This window comes from Agelaius phoeniceus, chromosome 21, assembly GCF_051311805.1.
Source record: "Agelaius phoeniceus isolate bAgePho1 chromosome 21, bAgePho1.hap1, whole genome shotgun sequence".
Lineage (NCBI taxonomy): Eukaryota > Metazoa > Chordata > Aves > Passeriformes > Icteridae > Agelaius > Agelaius phoeniceus.
The window spans coordinates 7,680,732-7,706,364 of record NC_135285.1 but is presented as its reverse complement, the minus strand read 5'-3'; the positions used below and the strand labels follow the sequence as shown (position 1 = coordinate 7,706,364).

Below are 25,633 nucleotides of genomic sequence, written 5' to 3'. Positions count from 1 at the left end.
GGAATCACAAAGTTATTTGGAGGGGTGGGATAGAACAGCAAGGGCTTGTGTGGTCAGGCAACTGCCAGGTAAATTAGGGAGAGTTCAGAAGATTCAGATGTGAGCCTGGGAAGTGGATTAGATTTCAAATACTGCATCAGACAAGAACTGAGTGAGGCTGCAGCTCTCCGTCGGTATTTCACAGATCTGTAAATGTTTTTTTAAAGATGCTCAATCCAACACTTAGCTGGCTATAACAAGGACTTAAGGGAGCAAAAAGCTCTTTTTTCTTTTTTCTTTCTTTTGCTCTGTTGCTTCATTAGCTCTGGGAACGCTGGTTCCATTACTGTGAGTTTTCCTGTATAATTTAAGAAAATAATGAAAGCATGCATATTTTCCTCAGTATTCTTGGCATTAAATCTGTCTTTAGATTTGTTTAGCTCCTTTTTTTTTTATATATATACACACAGTGTGCGCTGGTATCCTTTTGAATATTTCAAAACTGTAGAAATTGTTTTGGGTTGTTTTTATTTGAGATAGAAGTTGGTTTGTTTTTATTTTTAAGATTGAAATATGAAAAAAAAAATCATTGCTACAACGTATAAGTTCCCATTGCTGTGTGGCAGTGGAATCAGTGCATGCATTTCACAAAAATATCAGTGCTCCATGTTTGCTTTCTTCTCTCACAAGCATCCATGAGAAATACTGTGCTGTGGGAAGATCAGAATGAGGTAATTTTTGTGTAAACAGCACTGAGATTTAGTATGAATTTGGGTTTTTTTTTTTCTCTTCCAGGATCAATAACTGTTTCATGTTTTTGTTCAATAGGGATGGATTTTGGAAGGCTTCCCTGAAAACCAGGAGCAGGCATGGATGCTGCAATCATCTGGCATTTTTCCTAGGCATGTTGGTAAGCAGCACAAGGTTTGTGTGTGACTGCATCCAGCAGGAAAGACTGGAAGGGTTTGTCTCAACAAATCCTCAATCAATTCAATACCAATGCTGGAGACAGTCACCAGAGAGCACAATATTTCAGTAGGGTTGAAAGTCTGAGGTAACCTGGGAGATTTTAAGCCCTGTCTTTCACAGCCTTTTCTCCTTCCATGTCAGAGCTCTGTAAATTCCAGACCCTACACCAAGTGGGTTTGAGCAGCTAAAAGTGGCTTTGCTCCTGACTTCCATCTCTAAAAATCAGCTTTTATCCTCAGACTAAACCAGTTCCTCATGTGCTAAACACAAATTTATGCTTCTGTTGAATTAGGGAATGTAAACTTCACCAAGTGAAGTGGAAACATGATGATTTTAAGCTTGACTTTTCAGAGTGGGGCTGGATTCTGGCTGGTTTGGGGTGGAATGTTTTACACACCTTGACAGCTGCCCTTGCCATACAGGAGAAGCCACTTGTCCTAAATTATAGTTAAAGCACCTACTTAGAATATAAAAAATTACTACAATTGTGTGGAATGCAGTGTGAAATGATAAATTCAGAGCTTGCCAGTGAACAGAATTTATCCAGCTTGATGAATTGTCACTTTGGATTTGATTTGGATGATATTCAACTGTAAATGAAGAACTCAGAATCACTGCAGTAGAGTTAGGCAAAAATGTTTAATGTCTAGTACTTGCATGTATTTTTAATATACCTAATAACATCTGAAGTTGAGTTTTGCTCACAATTATATCTGTGCCACCAAGACCTGAATGAGAATCTTACAACTCAGTCTGTCTAGTTAATCAAAAAGAAGATTGAGAGGAGATGAGATTTACTCCGTGTGAGTACCTTAATAGGGAGAAAAGTGCCTGAAAAAGCCATTTAATACAAAGAAGAAAGTCATAAAAAGAACTTGTTTGAAACCTGTAATCAAATGCACTGAAAATAGTAATTAAATTACAGTGTTTAACTGCAAGGATGATTAGCCAAAAGCAACCCAGGGAACTGACAGGTTCTTCCTCCTTTGATGCTTTCTAATCAAGTTTGAACACTTTCCTGTGAGGTTATATATTAAAATAATCAGTTCCACTGGTCTCACCACCAAAGAACCTGGGTGAAAAGTTATGTTTGTGTATAGAAGAGAATCAGTCTCGAGTGTTCAGTGGGAACTTCTGTCTGAGGCTCCAGAGACAATGCTTTATTGCTGCTGGTGATGTTTTTTGGATAATGGGGACAGTTAGTGCCCATGGGTACTGGATTCATGGATATTTTATCCCACTGTACTGTTTAGTAGGTGAAGCAAAATTCTGATTAAAAGTGGAGTAAAATATTTGCAGGGAGAATGCTGGGAAATGAAATATGCTCAAGATAAATTCATCCACCTTTAATATTAGGATACATCTGAACACTTACAGGGAATAAAGCAAATTATTAACAAGAGCTACACTTTTTAATTTTTTCTCCTTTTTCCCTTTCTGTTGCCTAGTTATGCTCTATGCCCCAGACACTGTGCTGATTGAGAGGAGTGGTGGGAAAAGGCTTGATCCCCTCACACAAGGTGCAGTATTGTTTGTTCCTGACCTCCCCTGCACACTGCAGTGTTGCTTGGTCTCAGAAACGTTGTAGTACTACAGATGGGGTTAAAATTCAAATGGGATCCCTTTAAGAACTAGTAGGAATTTGTAATTATAAATTTCAGCTGTTTGGAAATGGTATTTGTTGACATTGCTTTATTTTCAGTGCCAATAAAATACAGGGAAATAAAAAGCTCAGGATTGAGCCTGCAAACAGTGGACTATGGCAATACAGAATATTTAAAGGTTAGATCTGTCCATATGAGTTTATAATTTTCCTGTGCATATCTGCTTGGTCCTGCTTTGTTTCTGAGGTGCAGGGATGCTTTTAGGGTAAATAAAATCATTTCCATTAGGTTAAATAAAAACATTTCTATTAAATAAAATAAACTGTCAAATCAACTCAGCTCTGTATTGTCTGTTGAGTTTTATCATCAATCATCCATCACGAGATAAAATCCTGCAATTGCTCAATAAAAAAAAATCAGGTTGGATGTTCTGAGGAGTGGAATTAAGAGGGACATTCTTAATTACAGATCTGTTCATTCATGCTCTTAGCTCCTAACCATGTTTCCTGCAGAGGTTTTCCACACAACCTTTGACTGGCCAAGTGACCCCCTGGTGCAGGAGAGGTTGGTGAAACCAGAAGATCTCTCTGAGCAGGAGGTGTCCAAGAAGCTGCTGGAATATCACAGAAACTTCCCTGAGATTTTCCACATCTACCAGAAGGTTCTGAAATCCATCAATGCAGACCAGCCCTCGGTGGATGTTCTCTCACAGGGTAAATTTGTGTTTTGTGGTCCTGTTTGAGGGCTGGTTCCTGGCTCTTGGAGTCACTTTTGCAGGATTAGGCAACACAGATGGCTCCCAGCTGAGCTGTGCTCTCTCCACAGCAGCATTTTGGCTGTTCCTGGTAATGATTTTACTGGAGTAAGTGCGGATAACTGGAAATTCTCAGCTCACAGCCCTACCAAGGAAGAGCTGAGTCAGTGGAGCAAATGTCACCATCATTTCTGTGAGTGTCTCTTCTAAAAGGGAGCCCTGTGGCTCAATTGTTCATCTCCCAGAGGGCCAGTACCTTCCAAAGTCTGAGAACAACAAGGAGGAGTAGTTCAAAGCTGGGAGCATTTCATTGTTTAAAAGCTGTTTGTGCTGGGAGCTTTCCTGTTCTTGTTTGCCTTTGCTTGACTGTAATGCAATCTGACTTTTAATGTTGATCCTTCTAGAAGAGAATAAGGAAACTGCCAGAAAGACCAATTGATGTACTTTGTAGCTGTCAGTCTGCAGATGATCTCTTATATCCCAGTAATTTTGCATCTCAAAAAGGTCTTTTTTTTTAATAACAAGTGCTGCACTTTTAAGATAAACAAGTAGGAAGTTTATATTCTGAATTTCCACATTAATTACCTCTAAATTACTTAATTAAATTTAAAAGTTCATATCATCATTCATAAAGAATTCATGCCTTGAATTGTAAATAAAAATGTGAGTGCCTGAATATTAATTATTATTAATTAATAATGTAGTGAGATAAATTGAAAACTGGAATGAAAAAATCCTCTCTAGATCTTTTTTCTGCAGTGCATCAAGCAGCCAGATTTTTTTTAAAGAATAATTAGATGTGGAGACTGTCTAGGGGATCATTACTCCTAATTAACTTGGTTATTTACTGCAAATTAAGCATCATTTGTAAGCAGGGTGCTTTGCCTGTAATGTTTGTGCTTTTCAATACACTGGGTTGTGGAAAATGTTCAGAATAAATGGAGCACTGCTTGGGTAGCTGATACTCAGGGTTTAGGAAGCCATGCACCAAACACTATTTTCTAGTAGGATTTTCCAGGTTTTTTTTGTTTAGATTTTTATTGCCCCAGCTAAAATTAAAAAAAAAAGAGCACTCTCATAAAAATGAGCAGTATTGTGGGTTGTTTCACACAATTATAAAATGCTGTGAACTGGATGCAGCTGGTGCTGCCCTGATGTGGGAATGAGACCCAGGGCAGGACCCCAGCACTGCAGGAAGGGATGGGTACAATCCCATGGGGCTGCAGTTTTAATTTCTCCATATTTTAGGGCTGCTATGTAGAAATTGGAGTTTGCTGGAGGTGTTTCTTTATTAGAAAATATTTTCTAATCATACCAAAGCATCTAAGGAAGGGTTCCCTGAAAAATTGTTGGTACAGAGCAATGCATTGACAATGGCTCCTAAAATCCTGATCCTCAAGGTGTTCCCCACCAATCCTTTTGTGCTTTTTAATTTAGCTTATGACTCATACAAACAGTCATGTTTAAGCTTATCCTATTCCTCAGCCTAAAATTCATTTTTATTACAAGGACTCTTTAGAGAGTCTCTTATTGGAACTGAAGATCTCACAAAAACTGAGAGGCTGCAGCTGATCTGGGCTCACCTTTGGGTGCACCCACTGCAATCCCAGGGGAATCAGAGCTGTGCAGATGTGTCCTTGCTGCTTTGGTCATGGCCAGCCAGAAAGTTTAACTTTGGCATTTGACTGATCCCTGGAAAAGCCAAAAGATGTCACAAGTATGGCTTGGGCTGCTCCCTTCTCTGGCATTCTCAACCATCACATGGCCATGGCTATGTCCAAATACAATCCCAATTTTGTCCTCACTGCCAGTGCTGTGACATCTTTTGGCTTCTTGGTGATCTCTCAGGTTCTCTTTTGGGAATGTAACCAAGTCCAGGCCTCTATAATGTGGCAGTGCTGCTGATGCTTCACGTGTCCCCTGGTCTTTGCAAACCTGCAGGTTGACCTGAAGGTGCTATTTCCTGCTTGAAGCAAAATTTAGGAGGATGGTGTCCAGCAAATGGGTGGAATCAGGCAGAGAAGCTCAAATATTCTTTACAAGTTACACAAAAAGGATGGGTAAAAGAATAAAACATCCACCCTCAGTTCTGTGTTGTCAAGGCTGAGCAGTGTCATGACACACTGTGCTACAAGTCTGTAATATTGTAATTAGGAGTCTTAATCACACACAGCTGGATAAATGTCATTAATTTAACATCCTGAGTTTTTACACTTAAATATTTGTTCAGAAACTGCAGAAAGTATTAAATGTAATTACAGCCCTCTATAATTTGCATGGTAAAATTGTAGCTATCAAGCAAAAATTACTTCTGCTAAAAACAACATGGTAAGAGAGCAATTATTAATTGAATCTGCTCTTTAAAATGGTTTGACAGGCACTGATGAAAGACAGAGGAGTGTAATGATAGTGAGATTTCTAAAATGCCTCTCAGAGTAAATTGCTGACAGGACACTTTTGTATCAGTGTCCTGATTTTGGGTGCAGAGTCTGGATGTTCCAGTGATAAAATAAACCATGATCAACAATTTTTTAAGAGAAGAGAGTAGTTAAAGAATGATTATTTTTTTTAAAGAAATGGATTAATTTTTTGCCTTTAAGAGAGTATTTAATCAATGATTATATTTATTTTTTTAACAGAAACGAGTTAATAGTTTGCCTTTCTGCCCTGCTGCAGTCCTTGCCTTTGTCCAAAGCCGGCACCGATCTGCTGCCCCCTTCACGCCCAGGATCCTCTTCCTTGGCCCCCCAGGCAGTGGGAAGAGCCTGCAGGCAGCACTGATAGCTCAGAAATACGATGTTGTCAACAGTAAGTTCTCAGTAAACGTGCACTCTGCTCAGTTCCCCCTTTCTCTCTTTTTGATCTTCCATCTTTTGCTGTCTGTCTGTCTTACCTGCTTATAAAATGTCTCTCTTTGTCCGTTGCTGTGGATGTCGTTTCTTTTGGGAGAACTGAAAAGTATCTGAATGAAGAAGTGTAAACCAAGTATATATTGTGTGACAAACCAGCTCTAAGGTTTTTTTTAGTCATCATTTCATCACTTTTTATACCTTTTACATCTGTATTTTTTTGTTGTTAGACTCCTGCAGTGCTCTGAATTCTTCTGTGGATCAGTGGATCAGGAGTAATGATTTCAGTTTCAGCTCTCTGACCAAAATTGGGGCACTTTTAGAATAGAATTCACTCTGAACTTTAGTGAGGTCTCAGGCTCTGCACAGCTCCAGTAATGTGTGAGAAAATGAAGGAATTAATTAAAAGTGCATCATCTTTCTTCTGTCAAGGAAGACCAAAAAATTCTGCATGAGACTTGTTTATGATTAACATTTAAATGTTAAAAAGTTCTGTGTATATAAAAGTGCAGCTTGGTGAGGATCAGTGCAGTATTTTCCATGTTCTGTAGTGTCTTCTAACAGTGGAGTGGCCATAAATTATTTTAAACAAATGTCTGGTAACTGTAAAATTTGCTGATTAGTCACATCATGTTAGTTAAGCAAAAGGCAGTTTTGATAGAATATTTCTGCTGTCAATTATTCTGCCATTGCTGTATTTTAAAATATCATGTGAAAAATGAAATATTTGTAGATTTTTTCAAAGCTGTATTTTTATTAATTGTGTAATTGTCTTAAAGAAAACAAAACATGCTTTAATATATTAAAATAATTTTGTTCTTGTCCTTTTGAATTTTTTCAACTTTTTTTCTAAAACTGCAGGTTTCATAGTGTTCCATCTAGGTCAAAATTTGCATTTTTTTTCTAAAGTAACTACAATATGAGAGAGTTGCAGCTCTTTTTATTAAAAATCATTACCAGTGCTTTACTTATATGTTGAATTTTGTTTTAAGTATTCTATAACCCAAATATTAGAAGAATTAAGTATTTAATACAGAGTTGGAATACCATAATTTTTCAGAATAATATTCAGCATACACTTAATTTCTATTAGGCCATTGGGCTTGAAGCTCAGACTCAAAAATTTAAATCTATATTTCAATAGTCTCATGAATTGGATTGAATTTAGGTGTGTATTCATTAGGTGTCTTAGACTGGGGTCTGTGCACTGAGTTTCTGTTATATTTTTTACACTATTTATTTTTAATATGAATTTGCTTCTCCAGGACAACTGGTGACTGTTCAGATTGTCACTTAAACATTGAATTTTATCAGCTCTGTCCCAGGAGCAGTGCTGGGGGGGTTCTCACTCCTGTTGGCCTGGCAGTGTGATTAACAGCAATAAACTGATTAAAGGGCTCCATCTTCTCCCATCAAAGGCAGGGCCTGTCAGTGCTATTGATTCCAGGAAAAAAGGAATCAATTTAGGATTATTAATTGAATAATCTCCAGGGGGACCTACAGCTAATATTTTTTACCAAATTGGAGTTGTAACCAGGATTTCTGCTGTTGTGTGACCTCTCCATGTCTTGGTTCCCTCCCTCACCTGGGCAGCCAATGCCCTCCAAAGCCAAACCAGGAATATTTAATGTACAACTGTCCTGGCTCAAACCTGAAATCTGCATCTCCTGGTGTTCTGGGTGTGTTTGAAGTCAATGGTAATACTGCAATAGCACAGGTTTTTTTAAATGTAATCCTTACATGATCATTAAATGATCCAGGGAGGCCCTTCCTGAACTGAGCATTATGCTGCACCTCCAGCAGAGTGGTTCAGATGCTGTTCAGCAGCTGGAACTTTATTCAGTAATTACAAGTTTATAAAAAGTGCAAGCCACTAGCAATCCCTTGAGTTGTTATTTCAGAAATATATTTGATTAATATCATTCTCTCCATTTTTAATATGTTCTTTGCCAAATACATTCTTTTTTTTTTTTTTTTTCATTCCATATCCTCACTCTCCTTGCTTTTCACTCTACTTGGCCAAAAAAAACCCCAACAAAACCCTAACAACAAACTCAGAAAACATACAACTTTTATTTTATTCAGTGACCTTATTCCAGTATGCAGCTTCTGGGTTCTTTGCTTTGCTTTGCTTTGTTGCCTCCTTTTTAAAATTTAACCTTGTGTCTTTTTTGTTCTTCCTTCCTGTTAGTTTGCTGTGGGCAACTGCTAAAGGAAGCTGTTGCAGACAACACAAAACTTGGAGAACTCGTTAAGCCTTACATTGACAGTGGATGCCCAGGTAGGGCACATTGTTGTCTCATTACACTGTAGTTACAGATTTGTAGCCAAAACCAAATTGTGAGTGAATTTTTGTTGGTCAGATTCTAATCAGAGCGGCCTGGAAGTCAATTAATTCCATTTATTCCATGGGATTTGTAGGACTCTGTAACAGAAGTTTGGTTTCTAAGGGGATTTTTATATCCTCAGAGCAAATATTCACTGTTCCTGCAAAATTCAGATTTCTTGTGCACATTCTGAAATCTGAATTCCATGTTTTAATCTCTAATTAAATCTAAATCAGTTCAAACTGTTTTTAAAGCACACTATTATGTCAAACTGCTTTCAAAGCACAGTAATATGTTTCATTTTATATTTGGATGTTGACTTTTAGAATACTACCACAGTTTCCTCTGCTTTCATGGAAATATTTTAAACATAAAGCTTCTTTGTACTTCATTTCTTATCAGCATTTTTGGTTGTGGGAGGGGACTGCCATGACAAATGTTGGGTATACTTTGCTTTTGGAAGGTTCTGCAGGGATTTCATATAAATCAAAAATACAGTGAGCTCCTGAGGGCAGCAGCCTAAACCTGTGTGTCTGCTACAGTTGATGTGCTTGTCTGTGTGTGGTGGGTGTTGGAAATCAGAGAATATCTGGAATTAAAGAGGAGCAGTCATGTTGCAGGAGGGTGGGAGAATGTTTATTTTGCCAAATTGCAATGGCCTGGGAGAGGAACTTTCAGTGCTGTTTCTGGCAACAGCCCAGATGGTTTCCAGTGGTACAAACACCAGGAGACAATTGTGCTGAAATGGGGAAATCTTAGTTAAACTTCAGTATTAATGGAATTTTGAGCAAAGCCCCCCAGAGCAAAGAGAAATCTTTGTTGTCCTTTATTTTTTAGCGAAGAAATGTATTTGGTAAGGTGAAAAGCTTGAAAATCTCCTTTGTTTTTTGCACAATAGCTTAATTCTGGGGCTGAATTAGACAGCTCTGAAACACCAGCCTTTAAAATTAACTGAGCTTAAATCAAGGTTCCCTTGATAGCAAACCAAAAGTCCCTGAATCCAGAGATTCAGGACTTTTCCAAAAGATCTTTGGCAGCCTGCAGCTTTGGGGGTGCCATCCCTCTGTCAGGCACTTTATCAGGCTACAGGATAAAGGATTTTAACTCTGACCTCCATCTGCAGTGCATGGATTGCATTTATCCCTAATTCAGCCACCAGCTCAGAGCACCCACAGCAGCCCCACACTGCTGGGAGCTGCTCTGGGGCCATGGGCAGGAATCTCTGCAGCCTCACAGGGGAAATTTGGGTCCTCTGGAATGGGCACAGAGATCTAGGAGAGGATTTTCTGGGTTTGAGATACCCAGAATGGGCATTGAACTCAAAGGCAGGAGATCTCAGAGTATGGTGTGCAGGGGATCTGGGGTCTCCAGGTGTGCCAATAATTCCTTCCTTTTTGACCTGGATGTGGCTGGTTTTGAGTTCAGTTTAACTCTCACATAGAAATCCTTTCAAGCTTTAGGCCTGACTTGCATGGTATCCATTAATTTCAGAATCTTGTGTGCATGCTGTAATTTCTGCTCTGGGAGCTGCTCTGGGGCCATGGGCAGGGACAGCAGGAATCTCTGCAGCCTCACAGGGGAAATTTGGGTCCTCTGGAATGGGCACAGAGATCTAGGAGAGGATTTTCTGAGTTTGAGATACCCAGAATGGGCATTGAACTCAAAGGCAGGAGATCTCAGAGAATGGTGTGCAGGGGATCTGGGGTCTCCAGGTGTGCCAATAATTCCTTCCTGTGTGATCAGGTTTGACCTGAATGTGGTCAAACACATTTGAGTTTTGAGTTCAGTTTAACTCCCACATAGAAATCCTTTTAAGCTCTAGCCCTGACTTGCATGGTATCCATTAATTTCAGAATCTGGTGTGCATGCTGTAATTTCACTGTCTGCTCATCTCTGTGGAGAGGAGGATTGTAAATACCTCACTCTCTAAATTTCAGTTATGGCTGAGATGGGAGTTTGGATGATCTGTTTATTCCAAGATAGTTCCTCTAAGAGCTTCCTTTACTAAAATGTTCTTTGTGTGTTTTATAAACTTCATCTTAACCATTAAAGTTCCTTAAAGGAGATGCATTCCCAGTGGAGTAAAATAATTGCACAGACCATAATTTTTAGCCAGTCGTAAAAATATGCACATCCTTAGTCCAAGGGAGCTGCTTTCATTTCAGGAAAATGAAATTGAAGTTGTAATTCCTTTCTTCCTCCAAATTAGAAATTATTTCAGATTTAGATTAATTTTTTTAATACAGCATGCACAGATAAAGCTGTACAATACTTCTGAATATTAATAGGGATCATAACTATATTTCTGTGCATTATGCTAAAATTTCTCCCTTAGATTTGCTGATATGCACATATATATTTTATTTGGTGGGACACAGCACAGAATTAAGGGCTGAATAAAGATAAATATCATCCAGCAAAACCAGAAATAATAAGTTCTGTCATTTTGCTAATCCTCCTCTCCCAGGGATAACAAAGAATGAATTTACATTAGTAAACACTAACAAGAATTCATTACTGCCCTCACAAGAGGCTTGGAGAAAATGGAATAACACAGGGTACTGAAGAGGAAAGGTGGGCAAAGAATCTTTGCATCTTTGCTCTCTTGCTGCAGCCCAGGTTAAAACAGGGGGGAAATTCTCCTGCTATGATTGACTATTGATAGTTTCCAGAAAAATCTCACGTGCAAAAACTCAGTGTAGCCAATAGCAGACAGTGGTGGAAGTGAAAAAGCAAATAGAACTTCAACCTTTCCATGGCATTTCTGGTTGTTGAGAGGCTTAGCTGTGCCTGTGGGTGGGGAGCCCTGCAAGTGACATTCCACAGAGCAGGGGAACAAAAGGCAGACCAGGAAAATGCTGTTCTCAAATCATTGCTTGTCAAAACGAGAGCCAGTGCCATCAAATCTTGAGGACATGCCTCATATATCCTTAAAATGCTGCCCCAGGGGACTGATCCCAGCGTGTTTCCCTTCTTGTGGACAGCACTGATTGCATACAATTAGTGATTTAAAATGTGCCAGCAGGGCGTGGTGTGGTGCTGCAAGGAGGCTCAAAGCCCTGCCTGCTCACAGCTGACTCATTTTTGAGTTTTTGGGGCTGCCCACTGCCTGTTCTGCCCCAGTTCTGCTTGGCTAACCCAGATTCTTCATGACTTTAGGATCCATCCACATTCTTTGTGCTGTTTTTCCTGTGCTGCTGCTTCATGTTGACGCCATGTATTTCCAGGAACTGCCCAGATAATTCTGTTATTCACCCCAAAAGGCAACCCAGTATTCCCATTGTCAGTATTTTCTGATGTTTGCTGACCTGCTTTTTGTCAAAATCCTCAGTTTTGTATATGGTGATTTATTTTACCTAATGAAGGCAGCATAGGTATTTTTGAGCCCATTAATTTTTTAATTCCCAGGACATCCTAGTCTACAATAGGTGCACACCAGATATTGAAAAATGCATTTTTGGTGATAAGTTCAGTAACCTGACAGCTTTCTGCCTGTCATAAACACAGAGCTGTGCTTTGGACAGCCAGTGTGAAATGCAGAGATTGTTCCTTTAGGAAGTTGTGGTCTCACTGAGTACTGGGTAGTTATTATTCACTATACTCTGGGCAGAAAATCACCAACATTGGAGTCTAAGACCAATCTTCTGGTCCCTAACTCAAGTTAGATTAACTTTTGGTCAATAATGCTAAATTCAGCACTCACCATTTGCTTGGGCAGCCTGGGAAGAAGTGGAGTAAGAGGTGAGTGCAGTGGCCAGAACCCTCCCACAGGCAGCAAGACAAGTGCCATAAATTAATTTATTTGGTTTGATTCCTTCTGAAATGTTCTGAGGAAGCAGTTCCATAGACTTGGCCCTCCCCTGGACAGATGAGACCTGAAGGAAACCTTCAAACAGAATTCCTGTCCTCAGGTTGCTCCAGTGCTGAGGAGGGCTGGACGTGTCTCACTGAAAACATGGACAAAAATTAATTAAAAGTTCCATCTGCATGATCTTTGATCACCATCTTAAAGATGTCTGTCAGAATTTGATACCCTGGGAGAACAACAAAAAAAAATGCAGAAAGTATTTTTGATTTCCCCACCTAAATGTCCCTGGTGTTTGCATTGTGTTAATGGAGGGACAAGCAGAAGCATTTTGGGGGTATCACAAAGATAGGGGAGGTCATCAGTCAGTTGGAATCTGCATGTTCACTCTGTCCAGTTTTTGTGGTGAAATAGCATGGAGTGATCACTGCTAATTAATATATCTGTTTGTGAGGCTGGAATAAATAGAGCCAAGAAAAGTGAGATGACAGGAAAGCAGCATGAAGGAAAAAAAACCACTCCCAAACCAGTAAGATTCTGCTTTTCAGCTGGGAGAACTGCTATTAGTTTGGGTGATTGGGTTTTTTCCCATCAAAATGAAGATTCAGGAGGTAAGAGAACTGATTCATGGAACACACATAACATTGCACTGTTTGCAGCCTGTTAGAGTTGAACACACACAATCTGTGTTGGTTTTTTCCTCTCCCTTTTTCTATTTTTTTTTTTTTAAGTTGTAATATCTGAAGCTGTCCCCAATGGCAGTCTGCACGTAGGGGGTAAAATCTGGAATTCCCTAATTTCTCCTGTTTTTTAATAAAAACTATTACTTGTACAAATACAGATCTCCCCTTATTTTAAATTGCAGTGGTTTTAAAGGGGTGCTTTTTGGTGCAGCCTCTGAAAGTTGGGGGTCCCCTGGTGATTGTGATCACAGTCTCACTGAAAACACTTTGCTCTGTTGAGGGTGGGTTTGTTTTTTGATTGTTTGTTTGTTTTGTTGGTTTTTTTTTTATTTTGACATCAAATTAATATTCTCATCACTGAGCCTGAAACACAGATTTGACAATAGAGCAGCTCCTCTTTGTTAAAAACTCGCCGAGACTTCCCGAGTTAAAAGGACCAGTAAATCTTGATATCTGAGGGGGTAAGCTCAGTTTTTATTCCTTGTTTTTAAGAGTGCTGTACTGGAGAGCTGCAAGCTGTCTGAACATTGCACAGACCCTTTGGGAGCTCCATTGGTTTTCAGCAAGCCTTTGCATGCAGTGTGTTTGTACTGGCTGAAGACAGCGCATGGCTCTCTAAATAATTTACAAGTTGATTAATAGACTCACATGGGTATAATTAGAAGAGGGAGAGACAGCAGCTACAGTAACGGGTACAGTGCTTGGGGGAACTGGAGACTTTATTTTTTTTAAAGAAACTTTCTAGGGTGCTGGGCGTTTGAAGATAAGTTGGGAAGAGCTCAGTGCCTCTTCTCTTTTGAAGTGGAAATAGGACAGTTTGAATCCGTCGAGTTTAATTTTTCACAAGCTTTAGGGGCCCTGCAGTGCAACTCCCTTTTTATTATTGAAAAAAACTCTCCATTTTTCTTTCATTTTTCGCGCACATGCACACACACACACACAGAGTCCAAACAGGAGCTAATAAACAAATCGATTTTCTGCTTTATTTAAGTTGGTTTTACAGCAATTCTGTAGCTCCCCTAAATGTGCAACTTGCTCACAAATAAACTGTGTAAAGTTACGGAGATATTTATGAATACACCACTCTTTAATTTATGCATTTTTAAGAAACCTTCACCTCTGTTTGACAATGCTTTTGAAGTAGCTCCGTTTTTCAAGTCAAACTTTTGACTTTTCCTCTGGGACTGCTACAAAGGTTTTTTTATGGAAAATAGGTAGCAGTCTTTTTTCCTGCTAGAAGAAAATTGGTGGTCAAGAGAACATAATAAAATTTATTTTTTTTTTATTTTCTCTTTTAGGTGGCCACATTTTTATATGAGATGCAAGGTTGTAGAACAGAAAGTTTTAAATGCAGACATATAGGCAGTAGGTTGTAATTTTCTTCCCTGAATTTTACTTTTTCATGCGTTGAATCACTACAAGATGATAAATCAGAATTCCCTTTTCCTTTATTTGAAAATCTAGAATGTATTTTTCTTTATTCCACAATCCAGTCTGGCAGATGCTCAGGGCTGGAGTGAGCCTTGATCTACAAAGATATTTTTAAAGGCCACCCCACTTAGGAGTAAAAACAAAGCAACCAAAAAATCCACCCCAAAAAGCCAACTCTGGAAGCCAGACCAGGCAAAACAAATGTGATTTGATTAAAGAGAGGAGTGCAGTTGTTTTCTGGAGCAACTGTGATCATCAGTCAGTTCATGGATATGGTCCTGCCCATATAAAATGATTTTGCAGTGGTATTCACCATTCCTGCTGTTGCTGGAGGATCAATATTCCAATATTTGTGCCAGAAACCCTCATGGATTTGAGTGAAGATGTGGCCCTTGGCCATTTGGGACGTCGTGGTTGTCAGGGGCATTTAAACAGCAAAGTACAATATAAATGTGAAGTATTAATCTTTTATATTTATATTGATCTTCATTGCTGACAGTTATTCTTTCAAATTTAGGGAAGTGTCCTTTCCTTGCAGCACTGTCTCCTCACCAAAGGGCTGCTAACCTGAATTCTGGGTGGTTTTTGAGTTTGGGGTGGAGATATCATGGGAATCTTTATACAAAAGCCAGAAGGAAAAGCACATTGCATGTTGTCAGCATCCCCCTTTTTTTGGAGTTTAACATAAAATTCTGGATTTGGCTCTGTTTCACAGGGTGTGATACAAACAGAACCAGGCTGCTGCATGAAACAGCCTGACAAGGAAAACATGGAGCAGCTTTTGTGCATCCTTTTATATTTTTAAATGTCCCTTTAATGTGGCTGGGAGGTGTCAGGAGAAGGGGACACACAGCACAGGGCAGGATCCATCCCACCCTGGGGCCCTGGAGCAGGAGCTGGCAGGGGTGAGGAGCCCCTCCAGGGGCACCCTCCCTTCTCATCCCACGGGAAGCAGGACTTGGTGTAAAAAGCCACAATGTTTTCGACCAATTTATTCCCTTTTTTTTTTAATATTATCACTGTCAAGAAGTGTTTGTAGGTCAAATTCTGCGCCGTGTTCTTCAGCAGAGCTGAGCTTTTAGAAATAAGGAGGAAATAGGAACTTGGTTGATAATGGAAATGAGGAGTCCAGTGGGTTTGAAGTGCAGCTGTTCTCTGTCCAGCTGTAGTCTCTCTGTAAAAACAAAAGGAGTAAAAAGAAATAAAAATGTCCATTTATGATTATATATGATCGATAATTTGGGATTGTAGCTGCTTTAGAAATAATATCATTTCTACTTGAATACAGCTAATTCCTATTTTAAATTACCAAAAACCTAAAAAACCAAAAACAAAATCACGGAAAGACTGGTTCTAATATAAGCTAACAAGCAAAAATATGTTAGAGGTGGAAATTAAATATTTTATCACATTATTTGTTCTACTGTATTAAAAGAATGACTCCGATTCTTGCAGAAGCCCTTCTCAGCAGTGTCAAAGGAGCGAGTGAGAGGGGATTTCTGTAGGAGCGGTCCCTGTGATGGATCGATCACCGCCCGCAGCGGTGCCGGGGTTTGCTGTCCCTTTTCGAACCCGACAGAACCGGAGATGCTTTCAGTGCTTCCGTGCCAGCCCGGCGCTGCCGGGGTTCCAGGAGGCCTCGGCAGCGTCCGGAGCGGGCGCGTTTTCCCCCAATTCCCAATTTTTCCCGACATTTCGGCGGCGCCGCGGCCGCTGCTGCCCGCGGGGCGGGACCGGCTGCGCTGCCCGCCGTGACCGCGGGGTGGCGACAGAGAACGGCCAAAGGGCCGGGCCGTGCGGGGCTGAGAGAGGGAGCGGCCCGGGACTGCACCGGGACCATCCCGGGACAGCATCGGGACCATCCTGGGACAGCATCGGGACCATCCCGGGACAGCATCGGGACCATCCTGGGACAGCATCGGGACCATCCCGGGACAGCATCGGGACCGGCCCGGGCCGTGCGGGGCTGAGAGCGGGACCGGCCCGGGACCATACCGGGACCATACCGGGACAGCACCGGGACAGCACCGGGACCATCCTGGGACCACCGGGACCATCCCGGGACAGCACCGGGACAGCACCGGGACCATCCCTCGCCGTGCGGGGCTGAGAGCGGGACCGGCCCGGGACTGCACCGGGACCAGCCCGGGACAGCACCGGGATCATCCCGGGACCGCACCGGGACAGCACCGGGACCACCGGGACCATCCCGGGACCGCCGGGATCCTGCGGGGCTGAGACCCCCGGGATCATCGCGGGATCAGTCCCGGGATCCTGCGGGACCGCGGGGCTGGAGACAGTCGCGACCACCTCGGGATCATCCCGGGACCGTGGGGCTGAGACCCCCGGGACCGCCCCAGGATCATCCCGGGATCCTGCGGGGCTGAGACCCCCGGGATCATCCCGGGATCCTCCGGAACCCCCCTGTTCTCCCGAGGGCCCTCGGGGTGTTAGGATCGGAGCCTCCCGGCAGTTCCCCCCGGAGGAGCCGATCCCCGATCCCCTCTCCCGACCCCAGCCAGGCGAGCCCGGTGTTCTCCTGCCGGTGCTCGTGGTTATTCACGGTACCGGGGCCGGCTGCGCGCAGCCCTGCCCGTCCTCACCCGCCGAGGATCAGCCGAAATTATCGATCAGCCCACGCCATGGTAAATCACCGCAAAATCATTCTCAAACACATTAAAAACCAATTTATACTGTCTCGATCAATATCGTCTCTCAGCGCCTTTACGTGGGCAAGAAAACAGAGTAGAAAAAGGCAATTACTAATTGTGAATCATCCAGAGTTTCTAGAGCCATAAAATAAGGAAATCTCATGCTTTGCTAAATTTGGGATTTTGTGGACAATTCAGGAAAGTAGCATTTGGCAGTAGCATGTACTCAGGACAAGATGTTACCTGTCAGCTACTGGGATCAAGCCTCAGGCATCTGAATTAGCTGTGAAAGTCTTTAGACCTTGCTAAAAAAAAAATCTCTATAAGCAGGATAAAGCATAGATGGACAGTATTGTCAAAAGGACCTTTCAGAGTGCAAAGCTGACAGGATTTGGATCTGTAAATGCATTTATGCTGTACTTAGAATCGAGGGTTTATAGGTTTGGAGAAGTGAGCTGATACCCTTCAAAAGTCTGTTTTAAAGGGAAATACATGGAGGAGGTATCAGTTTAAATATGATAATTGTATAGCTCGGAGCACTGACAGCACTGAAGTTATTGGAGAATAGTGCCCTGTAATCTCTCAAGTGGTGTTTTCACCTTTTCAGGCTGTGCCTTTTATGTTCTATTACTTTTGTCTGGAGCAGATGGTGTGATTTTGTAACTGATTGCCTGATTTTGTAACTGATTGCCTGATCCTGGTTTCCGTTAGTCCTGCAGATCCACGGATTGGGGAAGAGCTAATAGGCCACACTCCTGTGAGCTTCAGGAGGACGTACTTCTCATGAGAAGCACCTGAAAAAATGGTGCTTTTTACCTCTGAAAACCTTTGAAGCTCTGAGAAGTAAATTTATTTTTTAAATGTTCTGCTGGAAGGAGCTGATTTACAGCCCCGGAGATGGAAAATCTCTGGGTGTCCACACAGCAGCTCCAGCACGAGCAGCAGCACTTTAAACCTTGTCCCCTTGCCTGATCAAACCCCTGGAATGATTAAATCACTTCTGAGATCCACAGCTGCCAGTTCAGGGGCATAGTCTTGATCACTTACATGGTGAAACAGGCTGGGAGATAAAGGAGACACAGAGGGTGGGTTGGTGTAGGCACAGACAAATTACATTTCCATCTGGGGCTGGTTTCCATCATTCTGCTGCTCTTCCATGCCTGGGGTTTGCTGTGCTCCTGGTCCTCAGCTGTGCCTGATGCTCTCAGGAGTCACTGCAGCTCAGTATCTCTGCAGCTTTACTTCTGAGGGGGGAATTTTACTCCTGTGCCTCGATTTCTCTCCCTAATAGAGATGTGCTCCCACCTCACCTCGTCTGGATATCTCCTTGCAGCAACACATTGTAATTTTTACAAGTAACTTACCTTTGGATTTCTCTAATGATAAAGTAAAATCTCTCTTGAGTCTCATTCCCCCAACTTTCAGAGTTGGAAACTCACACAAGCTTATGTTGAAAAGGAATTGATTATTCAAAGCTCTTGTGCTTCATAATCTCCTTAAAACATGTAGATTGACTGTCTCATCAGGAAATCTCTATATTTTACTTTGCTATATGCCCATTGGGTTATGTGCTTAAGACCAGGAGACCTCTGGCTAGTTCCTCACAGGCTGTGTGCCCCTCCAATTACAGGTTATTAATTTGCCTTGCATTCCAGAGACAGTTCCACATGAGTGAAAAGGAATTCTGTACTGCAGAGTTCTTCATTACCTACTCTGTCTGTACTACAAAATAAGAATAATACTGATTGTTTTTTTCCTCTCTCTTTTTTTTTTTTTTTTCCCTTCCCTCTGGTCTGTGGAAGATGTTTTACAGTTTTAATGCAGCTGTTTTAAGTGTGACTGTTGCTGTTCAAGGGCAGCTGATGTACTTTGTAATGCCACCAAGCAGCCAACAAGCTCTGTTCCCCCATTGTGTTGAAGTGATAGGTATGTTTGCTAATCAAGAGGAGAGCAGAGCTTGCTGTCTGACTTGTTTATGTTTTATTTCTCACCATCAAGCTTTAGAGGGAGGCACAGAAAATATGTAAGCATCTATATTATTCAGTGATGTATATGTGTACATGGTGCTGCTGATGTCTTGCAGTCACTCCTGGCTGAAGGCAGAGATGTGCCAGGTGTCCCCAGCATCCCTCAGAGCACCCCAAACCTGGCATGCCATTAGATAAACTATGAATTCATTGCCTCTGAATCTCAGGTTTTATCCCCCCTTGTGTGATTGCTTCAGTTTTTTTCCAAAGTAGTGACCACAGTGCAGGATTTTGGTCATCAGAGTTCACAGGAGCTCTGTGGGAAGGGCTCAGGCCCAGGAGATGCCCCAGGTTCCCACCACAATTTCTGTTTAATTTCCTCCTAGGCTGCAGTGTTTCTCCTTCCCATATGAAGGATGGAAGCAATGAGGAGCTGGGGAATCTCCCAGGATGTGCAGGAAGCTCAGCAGCACAGGAGATCCATTTTCTGTGCCATTCCTGGCCCTTCCAGCCCTGATCCCTGCTCGGCTGACAGGGATGACAGCTCTGCCAGAATCCTACTGCAGTTTTACTCATTGTTTGGAGGTTTTATTCCAATTCCTTGCAAAACTGTTTTCAGCATTCTGAAATGACAAAATAATATCATGTCAGCTGGCATCTCTGTAAATCCCTGTCAATGATTCCAGCAGGAATTGTCATAAAATAACACATATGAAGAAAGTTTAGTGCTGCAGCCAGAAATTCTGGACTATGGGAAAATTCAACTGCTCTTTGTATGGAATGCAGTTTTGGGAAAGAGAAATCTTGGGTTTGTTTGTTGTTCTTTTTTCCTGCATGATGTATTGGGTTGGTATTAATTCTTGTAAGCTGGGGGTGGAGAGACAACTGCCCTGGAAAGAGCACTGAAATCCTCCTGCTCTCCCTGCCAGGCCTGCCTGCAGCTCAGTCTTGGATGGGGAAGAAGCTTCCATCTGATAAAATTCCTTCCTGCTGCTGTGCTATTGTTGCAGTTAATTTTATGAATCCCATTTTTAACAGAATACTCAGGTTTTGCATTGTCATTTTGCTCTTTGTCAAGTGTGTGGGTTTATTCCTTTCCTTTTTTTTTTTCCTCCTTTCAGCAGATGGAGAATATTACTCTCTTTAACTTGTTCTTTTATAATGTGAAGTGGATATCCTCAATTAATACACTAATCTGTTTCCTAATTAATTCCCTGCGGTTTTCCTCTCTTTTTGCTGGTGCATTGAATTCTGAGTGCAGTTGTGTAAACTCAGTAATTTGATTATTTAAAGGAGAAGCCATGAATTTCACGATAGAGGCACAATGTTAAATTCCAGGAGCAAATGGATTCTATTATTGCAGTTTAAAACCTGCTTGTTCCCGGGGTGGAACTGTGCACTGCTAATAATTCACTCTGCTAAAATCCAGGCAGATTGCTGTCAGCTTGTCCTGAAGAGAAGTGCAGTGCTAGAAATCTGACACATACACTCTCCTACAAGCACTTGTTGTTGTATTTTTGTATGCAGATGTGATGGCAGGGTGAGCATCAAAACATCAACCTGCCATGAAGGGGATTTATGTAGCAATTTCTCTCTTGTTTTCAGTGGAGGCACTGGTGGATCAGACAGATAAAGGGAAGGGGCTCTCCTGCTGCTTGGGAATTGGTTTGGCTGCTGCTTTGGGAAGCAGCTCCAGGTGATTCTGCTGTCCTTTCTTTAGGGTGATTTGACACTGAGCCCAAGACATGGCAGCAGTCATTGGAAAATCTATAGTCACTCTTGTTGAACTTAATAATTTAATTCTGAACACACCCCCTCCCCCCAAAGAGAGAGAAAAACCAAATTTTAAGTAAAATTAAGTAAATTTTAAGTAAAATTCTTAATTGAAGTGTTTTACTTTATAAAGGCTCTAGTGAAAATGTGCAGGATACTTCCTTACCACTGTGTCCCAAAAAATAGAATTTTAAAAGCTCCACAGTAGTTGCACTCCCAGTCAGTATCTTGCTGATGTTCTCTCTTGCCCTAAAGAAAAATAATAATAGAGGAAAAAAGAGCTTTTCAGCTCTAAAATTAGGGGTTCATCAATGCAGTAGTTAAGGTTGTTGAAATTAATTCTGAAAATTATTTTCAGTTGTAAGATCTTCAAGCCTTTGGGTAGATTGGAGCAGTAGCACACATAGACTGTTGTGGCAGAGCCAATTTCACCTGCAGAGTTCAATCCAGAATGCTCAGAAATCCCTTTCCTGTCTCAGGATTTCTTTTCTATGGTTCAGGTCATTGTTTTTGCATTTTGATGAGATTGTGTCACACACGTCACTGTGCCATCAGTCCAGTGTGGCTGAGAGGAAAAAGGACATTACAAAATTATGTGGGCACCAGGTTTTACCAAATCCTTTGCGAGTTTGGGGCTTCCATGACAACAGAGATGCAGAAGCCACCAATGCCCAGTGCCAGCCATTCCTAAATGGGATTAACTGTTTGGTTTGGCTCCAGGAGGGCTTGTGAGCATCTCCCTTCAGTGCAGACTCAGCACACAGAATAAATGTCACCTTTTTCCTCCTCTGCAGTGCCAGACAACCTTGTCCTGAGGCTGCTGACGGAACGCCTGAGCGCCCTGGACTGCCTGAGCCATGGCTGGGTGCTCTCTGGCTTCCCCAGGGATGTGGAGCAGGGCCAGCAGCTGCAGAAAGCACGGATTAACCCCAACAGGTGAGGCAGAAATCCAACCAGCACACCACTGCGGGCAGGAAGGGTTTGTCTGTGGACAGATACAGATCTTTGTTGATGTGGTTTGTGCTGCTGCCTCTCAGTTTTGGTTTCCTTAGTGAGGAAAGGGGTCCTGCTCCTGGAGAGGAGGAAATAAAGCCCTGGCCTGACAAATGCTCCAGATGGCCAAACTGTGGGAGAGAGAAGAGGTTTGTTGTTCTGGTTATTTGTTTGAGTTGCCTCTAAAGCCAAACCATAAGAAATGGATTAAAGTTTGGATTATATGAGAAGATGTATTTTATTTGCAGCAGGAGGCGGGGGGATCTACATCTTCTTTCTTCAGCATTGACATAATACCATGGAAATATATTGGTATTGCAAGGAGCTCATTATGAGACTTTTGGGTTTTGTGAAATAATTAAAAACAACACGAGAATTACATTTTATTTGAGCTATAATGAATTGTTCAGAAATGTAATATGAGAGACATCAGCATCCAAAGAGAATTGTTACAGTGCCAAGCAAATAAAATAGAGTTACTTTTCACAGCTGGTCCAAAGGTGAGGATTTAAAGTGCTGGTGCACTCATCAAAGCTGAGAGGCTTTTCCATTCCCTTCCCAGCCCTTCCTGGCTCTGCCCATCCCACTGCCTGGCACAGTGGCCATTCCAAAGGCAAACATTGGAAATTTGTGATTTTTCTGCTTCCAAGGAAGATGCTCTTACCTGAAAAGTAGCGGTAGGAGAGGTGCATTACCCACATCAGTGTTTGATTTGGCAAAGTTGCTCTGCCTGGGTGATTGCCCTGGATTCCCTCCTGTACAGGGGAAGGAGAAGGGTGGAAAAGGTTGGGGGTGAGAATAGAGGGGGGTGCAGAGGGAGGGAGCTCTTCATCCATCAAGGTTTGATAAGGAAAGTGTGTGAAAGCAGCAGTAACTTTATTTATCCAAAGTAAGACTTTGTGCATCTTAAACAGGAACCCATTGCATGGGAAAAAAATGGAGAAAGAGCCTCCAAACCTGTGTTGGACTCAGTGAAACATAATTTCCCAGAGATTATTCTCCTTGTGCATTTAGAAGGAAGGTGCAGAATCCCTGAGCACTCAGAGTCCCTGAGATCAGTGTGAATTCTGGAGTGTGCCCCTTGTGCTCCTTCACAGGGCTGGGACCTCATCAAGGCAGGAGGAGCCACTCATTAGAGAAGTGGATGAGTGGGAATTCAGCACTGATCCATTTGCTCAGCCTCCCTTCACTTTAAAGAGCTCTGCACGTTCACATCCGAGTTTGGAATTTGGTGCCTGTTTTATACAGGGCTGGAAGTGAGGGGCAGAAATAGGCATGGAGCTCCCTGATTGATCTCAGAGCTGATATTTTCCATGAAGCTGAAGGGGTAGGGATGTGAAGGAGAGAGGGTGATTATAAACAAAAGGACACATTGCAGCACAGGATAGCAGGGCAGTAATTCAGTTTCAGTTGTGATGCTAGTTATAAAACACTATCTGCAGAGGTGGTGTTTCTGACATCAGGAGAAAAACCTGATAGAATTATAGCCTTGAAATCAATCTGGGAATAGGATGCAGAAATCTATAAATCAGACACAGAACAATCTACAAAGTCTCATTTTTAGGAGGGCTCAGTTGATGAAATTAGATTAAAATAAATTTACATATATATCAAGTTTATTATTAAAATCTAGTCACATCAGTAAACAAAATTATTTGTGAAAGAGAATGTTACTCTGCTTTTTGAACTCAGAGTAGACCTCTTTGGCTGATCAGAACACAGAGTTATTGTCTGCTTGTCAAGTCACAAATCTATTCCTTAGGGCTAATAAATGGTTAGTGTTCAAATACTATGTTTTATCTGACTCCCACCTCATAAAGCTACCACACATAATACTAAATTATACAGCATTGAGCAGGATCAGTCTCCTGACTCCTCCATCTTACAGAAAGAAAAACAAACCTAGTAATTGATGGTAGAAAAGAAGGAAAATAAAGTTATTTGAAAACAAACAAAATGGGCTATAAAGTTTGTTAAAATGTAATAATAAGGAAAAAAAAAACCCTGATACAGCATCAGCTACCACATCCAAAGAACTGCTCTGGAAGAAAAAGGAAAATAATTCAGTTTTCACTGAAAAAGCAGGGGCTTTCTTTAAATTAGAATTTGCAGCAGAATGAGGGTTTGCTGGTGGACTGGCACAGGAAAAGCTGCAAACTCTGTCTCCCAAGGAGCCCAGAGAGGAGGGAGCTGCTCTGAGCTCCCCCTGTGAAGCAGCTCCTGCCTAAGTGGACAGGATCCTGCTGGCATTGAACCGGGGCAGCCTTCAGGGCAAATAAGGAGCTGGCTCTGTTAATGGCCTCTCAACTGGGACTAAAAGATTAACCATTTATTGCCATTAACCTCTTGGTGCCCACCTGAGCGGGATCCACGGCCACAGGGAGCTCTGACACAAAGCACTGGCTTCAGTTCCTCACCCAAAGGAGGGGTTCAGCTGTTTTAATTCGTGCTTAAGCAACAAAAATAAATGTATGATATAGCCATGGGTGGTTCTTCTGAAAACTCAGTGCAATATCCACCAAGGGGTTTTTTTTATCCTTTTTGCTCTCTCTCAAACTTGGAGTTAGAATAAGATTCAGCAGCAGCAGCAGGGTCGTGTTGTGAACCTCTGGCTGTCACCTTCAGCTGGTCCCCGATCCTTCCTCTGCTGGGCCAGCTTGAGGCAATCAGAAATGTAAGGATTCCCTGAGCTAGAGGATCCTCTAGAACACTTCTAATCCCCCCTTTTCCTTGAGTTTATAATCTCTTTTTAAACCTTTGGGCCACCAAATCACGTGGAAAGGAGTTTCTCATTTCACTGGGTGTCATATCAAAATACTTCATAATTCTTTTTTTCCAGGTGCATTTCTTCTCTTGAGAAGCAGTTACAGACATTCCCTGGTCCTGTCTTCCAATATTCCTGATTTTCTAAGCCTCTTGTATTTGCCCTTCAGTCACCTCTTTCCCAGACAAAGAACCTTGATCTGTTTATCCTTTTTTTTTCCTAGAAATCATTTCACTCTTTTGATCATCCTGTTCTCTCCCTCACTGGGCATTCCAGCTTTTTTTTTTTTTTTCTTTTGCTGAGTTGGAACACCCAGAACTGCATTTGAGGGCAGCACCGTGCACTGGAGGTGGATATAATAAACATTTTTATTTTGATCTTAACTCCATCACTCATAATTGCTGATATTCTATCAGGTGTTACTGGGATAGATTTTGGAATAACAGCTTCTGTGTGCAGACTGTGATAACTAAACATTGTGAAAACGCACAACAAATTCACAAAGTGTGAAAAATCTCAGTTGAGTGGGTTTAAACTCAGAGAGATCTAAGGAGAGCCTTTAACTCAAGATTTCTGTATTGAAGTTGGAGGCAGGTTTGTGTTGGAGCTCTCCTCAAGCCCTCCCATCAGTGCCAAAGGCTCTGCTGCTGCCTCTCCTGGGATTGTCACTTCCCCTCTCCATTATTTCCTTGATTTTGTCCTTCTGATCTGAATCCAGGGTCAGTTATTTTACTTTCAGTGTTGATTAATTACATTACAAATAATGCAAGTGAAGACAAAACCGGGCAGGGGAGGGCTGAGTCAAAGGATTGGCCTAAGAATTCATCCAGAATATATTTCTAGTACCCATTTTTCCAAAATTAAAGTTGTTTCTTTCCCAGTAGAGAAAATAAACAGCAACAGCTTCTCCAGTGCAAGCTTTCCAGCAGGGTTTTATTTGGTCTTCAAAATGATGTGGCTGTGTTCCCAATTATGTCATCTTTTTACATAATATATTTAAAGCTTCTTTTTCACCACGCTGCTGAGAACATGTATTCAAACAGTTTAGGATAATGAAGTCCTAATTTCTAAGGAAGAATCTTTG

General features: G+C 41.7%; 1 protein-coding gene across 6 annotated transcripts in view; it reads left to right on the top strand.

Moving 5' to 3' along the window:
• The window catches only part of AK8 (adenylate kinase 8), a 68,179-nt gene that overhangs the window by 20,137 nt on the left and 22,409 nt on the right, over positions 1-25,633 (top strand). For 4 of the 6 annotated variants that reach the window (XM_077189388.1, XM_054646642.2, XM_054646641.2 and 1 more), the window contains 6 exons: positions 808-889; positions 2,397-2,468; positions 3,065-3,265; positions 5,983-6,114; positions 8,347-8,436; positions 21,587-21,728. In XM_077189388.1, coding sequence (XP_077045503.1) covers positions 808-889; positions 2,397-2,468; positions 3,065-3,265; positions 5,983-6,114; positions 8,347-8,436; positions 21,587-21,728 — 719 coding nt within the window. Of the gene's footprint in view, positions 1-669; positions 711-807; positions 890-2,396; positions 2,469-3,064; positions 3,266-5,982; positions 6,115-8,346; positions 8,437-21,586; positions 21,729-25,633 lie in introns of all 6 variants that reach the window. The other 2 variants (XM_077189392.1, XM_077189391.1) reach the window with 2 other exon arrangements.